Source organism: Mercenaria mercenaria, chromosome 15 (assembly GCF_021730395.1).
Source record: "Mercenaria mercenaria strain notata chromosome 15, MADL_Memer_1, whole genome shotgun sequence".
In the NCBI taxonomy this organism is placed as follows: Eukaryota; Metazoa; Mollusca; class Bivalvia; order Venerida; family Veneridae; genus Mercenaria; species Mercenaria mercenaria.
The window spans coordinates 38,915,642-38,922,889 of NC_069375.1; the positions used below are offsets into that span (position 1 = coordinate 38,915,642).

General features: G+C 36.1%; 1 protein-coding gene and 1 long non-coding RNA gene across 2 annotated transcripts; both read left to right on the plus strand.

The window, feature by feature from the left end:
• The first annotated feature begins 831 nt into the window (after positions 1 to 831).
• LOC123551707 (cytochrome P450 1A1-like) lies at positions 832 to 3,174 on the plus strand. The gene has a single exon (XM_045340826.2). It carries the CDS (start codon positions 899 to 901, stop codon positions 2,399 to 2,401), a length of 1,503 nt encoding a protein of 500 aa, XP_045196761.2. The 5' UTR covers positions 832 to 898; the 3' UTR covers positions 2,402 to 3,174.
• A 1,140-nt stretch (positions 3,175 to 4,314) lies between these two features.
• Positions 4,315 to 6,326, plus strand: LOC128549039 (uncharacterized). Its single transcript, XR_008367442.1, has 2 exons — positions 4,315 to 4,836; positions 5,691 to 6,326. It is a non-coding gene; the product is annotated as an uncharacterized LOC128549039 (long non-coding RNA).
• The last annotated feature ends 922 nt before the right edge of the window (positions 6,327 to 7,248 follow it).

Here is a 7,248-nt window from a genome sequence, read left to right on the forward strand (position 1 = left end):
AAAACGAACGTTTAAGAAAATTAGTTTTAGGTCGAAGGGTGTCTTGTGTGAAATTTCAATCCACTATTTGTAGCTGAGATATATAACTTGATTGTTGCACGCAAAACTTTAACAGAAGTTTCTATGTAGGGAATGGGTCATACTTTGAATTGAGATACAGCCTGATGGTAAGTTGCACGTAAATTAGCTTTAACCGAATTTTCTCTTTTCAAAAAGGGCCATAATTTAAATGAATTTCAACCAAGAGTTAACTAACTTTGGCTCTTTCAGTCCGCTTGATGACTAGGAAGCCTTTTCTATGTAGTTGCTACTGAGGTATAGATTGGTAGTTAGTCAACCAAATTTTTATGTCGAAAAGGGGCCGTAATGTGAAGTTAATACAACCAAGAGTTGTATAGTTTGTTTATTTTAGTAAGTTTGATGACTAGGAAGCTTTGTGTGAAGTTTCAGTGCAATATTATACTATTGAGCCGCACCATGAGAAAACCAACATAGTGCACTTGCGACCAGCATGGATCCAGACCAGCCTGCGCATCCGCGCAGTCTGGTCAGGATCCATGCTGTTCGCTGTCAAAGCCTTTTGCAATTAGACAAACCGTTAGCGAAAAGCATGGATCCTGACCAGACTGGTCTGGATCCATGCTGGTCGCAAATGTTGTATTTTTCATGGTGCACCTAATATACTCGTATTTGTCCTGAGATAAAGCTTGATGATTAGTTGCACATAAAACTTGAACCTATTTAACCTTATTTTTTTCTAACCACAATGCACCTTAGTTTGTGCAAGTGCACTTATTTTACCTTTTCTGTTATCTTTTGATATATGACCTGCATCAAGTAGCACAGTTAATCTCAACCTTGGTTTAATCTAGGTGCAAGTCGTACAAAACAACGCAAAATGCTGAACGCCGACATCTTTGTGATTGTGCTAATTACCATATTAACTTTGTTTTTGCTGGCTAAGTGGATAAATGTATTCAGTAAAAAGCGGTATCCGCCTGGACCATGGGGATTTCCTATCCTCGGCCACGTACCGTTGTTAGGCGACAAACCGGAGAAGACACACTTACAGTGGTGGCAGCAATATGGCGATGTCGTGCGTGTACGCCTAGGGAGCTGGAATGCCATTATTGTCAACGGGTACGAGGCCATCAAAGATGCTCTGGAAAGGAAAGATGATGTTTTCTCCGGAAGACCTTCTTTTGTGTCAGTAAAGGCTACAGAGGAAGCGTTTGATGGAGTTGCAATTACCAATCAAACCGACTTCTCTCCGAAATACCTCCAGCTCAGAAAACTGCTTGTGACATCTCTCCGGAAGTATATCTATAAGTGTACATATTCTCCGGAAGATGTGTGTAGGGAAGAAACGGAAAAATTGACAGAAAAACTGCTTAGATACCCAAATGATGAACCCGTGTCAATAATTTCTGAAGTTGAGTTGGCTGTTGAAAGTATGATATATCAAATGATATACGGAAAAGGAAAGGAAAACGAAGTAGAAGCACATGTAAAAGAAATAGTTGAAGCAACGAAAGTCATTAACAGGTTTTTTGGTATGGGAAATATAATAGATGTCGTACCCTGGTTGCGTTATATAATGAAAGGGACGATAGAACGATTAAAGAAAGCTATACTGTTAACAGACTGGATTAGAAAAGCTAAAATAGAGGAACACATCAATTCATCTGAGAATGGTCGCATGGAAGATTTACTAGATACAGTACTTGCTCTCTCAAAGGACTTACCTGAACATGAAAACGGAAACAGTGTTTCAAGGGAAACTTTACTAACACAGCTTGTAGTTGTGCAAGGAGCCGGCTTTGATCCTGTATCTCGTATAATTCTATTCATAATTTTATACTTAGCTGCGTACCCTGATGTGCAAGAACGTGTCCAGAAAGAGGTTGATGATGTTTTAGGTAACAACAAGGCTGTTTCATGGAAAGACCGTGACAAGCTTCCGTACCTATACGCAACCATTCACGAAATAATGAGAATAACATGCATCGTACCCACTACGATACCGCATTATGCTCTCCATGATACGATATTACGTGGTTACGACGTCGACGAAGGAACCGTGGTCGTGTTAAACCTTCATTCCGTTGCAAATGAGAAGTCGTTTTGGGGAGATCCGGAAGTATTTCGACCAGAGAGGCTCCTTGACAAAAACGGTAAACTTGACAGAGAAAGGTGCTCGCATGTTATGATCTTCGGTGCAGGGAGACGTATTTGCGCTGGAGAACTGATGGCAAAAATGAATATTTTTATCGTGACAACAACTTTGATGCAACGCTGTTCGTTCAAAAAGGCGCCTGGTTGTGATCTTGATTTGGAGCCTATTCGATCGCTCGTATACTCGCCAAAGCCTTTCAAGGTCACGGTGCATGGAAGATACTAATGAACGGGTGAAAAAAAATGATGTTGACATTTATAATTTAATGTTAAATTAAGCAAGAACACAACTTAAGGAAGTAACATATCCCACACAAGGAAGTCACATCTATGGCATTTCACCTGAAACAAATTGGTTACAACTGCGAATTTTGACAATTATATGGATATATTTGAATTTCAAAAAACAGTACTGTTACCATCATGAATGAAAATTTCATTGTCATCTAATTTGGTGTTTTCTTTCTCGAGCGTGGTCAAAATAACCGCCTTGACTATAGCAAAACTAACAACCATAACATACTATATTAAAAGATCGCGTAATTTGCTTACGGAAAAAGGAAGTGAGATTTAATTTGCAGAAATTCTGTTCTTTTGTGTAACCAGATAACCAGCTTATGTCACAGACCTCTTTCTAACCGCTGTCTTGTATAACAACTTTGTCTGATGAATTTCCTTTTATTCATTTTTGCAGTATTATAGTCAGGTACATGTATTTGGTGCAAAAGGCATGTCTAACAGATTCTTTCGCATAGTATCAGGATTTTCTTCATGTATAACCAGACAATTTGCTCACCATTACCGTAGTATATAATCAAATAATTTTGTCATGAACCTCTCTCTAACCATTTACGTACATAACCAGGTATATTTTGCGTCATGAACTCTAACCAGTTACTTTGTATATAACAAGGTATATTTTCTGTCATGAATCTAAATCTAACCAGTTACTTCGTATATAACAAGGTATATTTTGTGTCATGAATCTAAATCTAACAAGTTACTTCGTATATAACCAGGTGTATTTTGTGTCATGAATCTAAATCTAACCAGTTACTTCGTATATAACCAGGTATATTTTGTGTCATGAATCTAAATCTAACCAGTTACTTCGTATATAACAAGGTATATTTTGTGTCATGAATCTGATCTAAATCTAACCAGTTACTTCGTTATAACCAGGTATATTTTGTGTCATGAATCTAAATCTAACCATTTACGCCGTACATAACAAGGTATATTTTGTGTCATGAACTCTAACCAGTTACTTTGTATATAACAAGGTATATTTTGTGTCATGAATCTAAATCTAACCAGTTACTTCGTATATAACAAGGTATATTTTGTGTCATGAATCTAAATCTAACCAGTTACTTTGTATATAACAAGGTATATTTTGTGTCATGAACTCTAACCAGTTACTTTGTATATAACAAGGTATATTTTGTGTCATGAATTCTAACTAGTTACTTTGTATATTATTAGTTATAAAGGTTTTTGACGGGATATACGGTGGGCATATAGCCTGACTGTGATTCATATAACCCGAGGCGATAGCCGAGGGTTATATGAATCTCAGCAGGCTATATGCCCACCGTATATCCCGTCAGAAACCTTTATAACGAATTTATAATACTGCAAATTCGCGTATTTGGTCTCAATAGCAACGATTTTCCTTAGTTTGACAAATATTACTATTTTTTTCAATTCCCCATTTGGTGCCTCAATCCGCACCTTGTTTTTCGTGCGTTTCCGTAAAAGACGCGGAAACATACGAAGATAACGGTAGGTTTGCGTTTTTTTTTGATTGCGGAAGAAATTGGATTTACAAATGGAATTATAAATGTTTTAAGGAAATTTACAGATAGTAGAGCTGTCATTGATTGGGTCTTAGGCGTATCGACGATACCGAAATATCAGAAGACAAATATCGACGATACATCGATATATTGATTATTAAGTTAGATTAACGACCTATTTGTTCATATGCATACAATATACCTTCCTGTAAATGCTATTTTAAGTTTTATTGCCTACTTTCCATATTTCTGTTTGATTGTGTTGTATTTGTATTTATGAAATAAAAGAAATACATAAAAATTAATAACATCTTTCATTTTTATTTTGCCTTCACTCCTTTTTTGCATTTATCCAAATTTACAACTTTTTGAACTTTAGTTGTTTTTTAGGGTCTGAGTGTTTATTTGGGTAGTTTTTTTCTCTCTGTAAAATATCGATTTTTGAAAATGGGAATCGATAATCGATCGACAAAATAATATCGTTGATACATCGATATCGTTTCTATCGATGACAGCCCTAACAGATAGTTTCGAGTTTCTCGAGTAAGAACTCGGATTGTAGTAAAGGAGAACTGAAGTAAAACTTGCTTATCCGTTTAATCTTCTATCTAAGCTGTTCAGCCTCGGGTCGCGTGTACTTTTAGCCTGAACACGGAAGTAGAGTGAATATGTCATGATGTGCCAAAGAAGTACCAGTACTCACAGTATCTCTTTGGATGTTCATATAAAGTGGAAATCTAGGAAAAATCAAATGTTAGATGTCAGGTCATCTAAGTGCAATCGATGATGTTATTCAACATGCTGTGGCCGCATTGAACTAGAAGTCATTTCTGGAACAGAATCCAGGGATCATAAGAGAAATGTAGGTATTTCAGATATGGCAGATGTTTTAAAATATTCCTTTTCAAAGAGTGGTTCAATTGCTATTCACAGCTAATATTTAAATGATTACACCCGAATATAAACTTAGCTATTCATAGCTAACACCCGAATATAAACTTAGCTATTCATACAGTAGCTAATATTTAAATGAGAACACCCAACTATAAATAATGAGCAGTGTCTGTCCTCGACTCAGTGTCCAGCCATCCGTTAACTGGAAGTTTAACCTGTGTCTTAGATGTCCAGTAACCGGACACATAGCCTGACCTATAGGTTTTTTTTAACCGACCGATAATAAATTTATTGATGACTTTTGTTATTTTATTTTATTTTTGGTAATAATGTGATACGTTCATCTAACCAATATTTGTGTAAAAATGGTGCTGCTCATAAATTTCTGTCATTGATTAAAAGCGTTCCATTTGTGCTGTTGTTGTTTTAACCCTTATCATGCTGGACACGACTGATTCTGCCTTTGCAACTAGTGTAGATCATGATCAGCCTGCACATCCATGCAGTCTGATCATGATCTGCATTGTTGGCCATTCAGTCAGTATCTTTTTGGTAAGCACTCCTTTTAACATTTAATGGTACTGTCCAAACTGAAAGATGGACAAGTTCATTATAGAAGTTTAGCAGGGTAAGGGTTAATTAATGTTATGTCGAGAAAATTTGACAAATACACGGTTCAGAATAATGTAAAGTTTCATGCCAATCCCTCTGAAATTTTATTAATTCTATAGAATATCTATGCACTTCAGTCACATTTAAAAGTAATTTTGGAAAAATATACTTTGTGTGGTCTTTGGAATAAAAAATTCTTTTTAATTGCAGGTATATATAGCCAATGATGATGATACCTGCTGGCCAATCACTGCCAAAGATTAGAATAACCTATTCACAGAAATATGGCATCTTTCACACATATGGAATGGAACATTTTTGCCAAGATGCTACATAAACTCTGACACCGAGAATATGGCACCTTTCACACATATGGAATGGAACATTTTTGCCAAGAGGCTACATAAACTCTGACACCGAGAATATGGCACCTTTCACACAGTCATATGGAATGGAACATTTTTGCAAAGACGCAACATAATCTCTGACACCGAACGTACATTACGACTAGTAGGACAATAATGGTAACATAAATTACACCATGTTAAAAACTCTTGTCTTCGGTATTACTGCAGCCGGTCAGATTTTGGATTTAATAAATGTATATCATGAAGTCACTTACAGGACAGTACCTATTGTCAAATTAACTGTGTCATATGACATAAGCCCTGCTTAGACATTACTTACACTAAGTCTTGTCAACAAATATATTTATTGCTTAGACTTTATGATTTGATTTTTGTCGAAAAATATGCATAATTTCTGCAGCAGATCCTAGACTAGCGCAATATTGTTCTGAGAAAGAATAAATTCATATTTCTGGATGCAAAGCTAATTTTCATTACATACACAGAGTTAGATCTAATCTTAGAATTATTCTGGTAGATGAAATAAATAAGTTCTTTAACCAAAGTAAAATTGAAAATTTTGATATTAAAAGATCGAAACAGTGTTACAAATGACGTCACGTACCCGATACGAAAATTGCATGCCAGTACTGTAAAACCTGCTTAAGCGGTCACCTCTAATTAGCAGCCAACCTGTCTTAAGCAGCCTGTGTCTCGATCATTTCCCAAAATGGTCATTTATTCTATAAATTACCTGCATTAAGCAGCCACCTGCTGTAAACAGCCACTTTTCCCAACACCCTTGGCTGGCTGTTTAAGACAGGTTTTACTGTATGGAAAAATGTTGATGTATGTAATTCGCATTCGCTCGTGCCATTTGGAAGAGTATAAATATGAGTATGTAATTCAGGTATTGATGTTTTCAAGCTTCTGTTTGATTTGTCGGTTTGTAATTTCTTTACTTTTCAAATATTACACATCATTCTAAAATTCTTGAGTTGAGGTAGTAGGAACTTTTATTCTGGAATTCACTTTTAGACTGGTGTATCCAGTGCCTGGCTTATTTTCATGTTGAATGATTCTATACAGATATTTATGTCGGAACAATGCTGAATTACCCGACGATATTAGTCAACAAGCGTCGACAGCGATGAAAATTTCATCGGAAATTGCTGCAACTATTTTGGACCTTCGAGTGTTTGACGCGAGTGGGGATATTGCCCATATGAAAAATTATCTCAATATTTCCTAGGATGGTGTCAAATCAGTTGGACTACTGACTATATATATATAATCACATGGAAATGGCAGTCATTCCGTGTGTACTACATTATGACACAGTTGTTAATTATGATGATTATTGTTGTTTGAACTTGCTGTAAAATTGGAGCACTTGCACTTTAGCGGTCCCTATAATAATA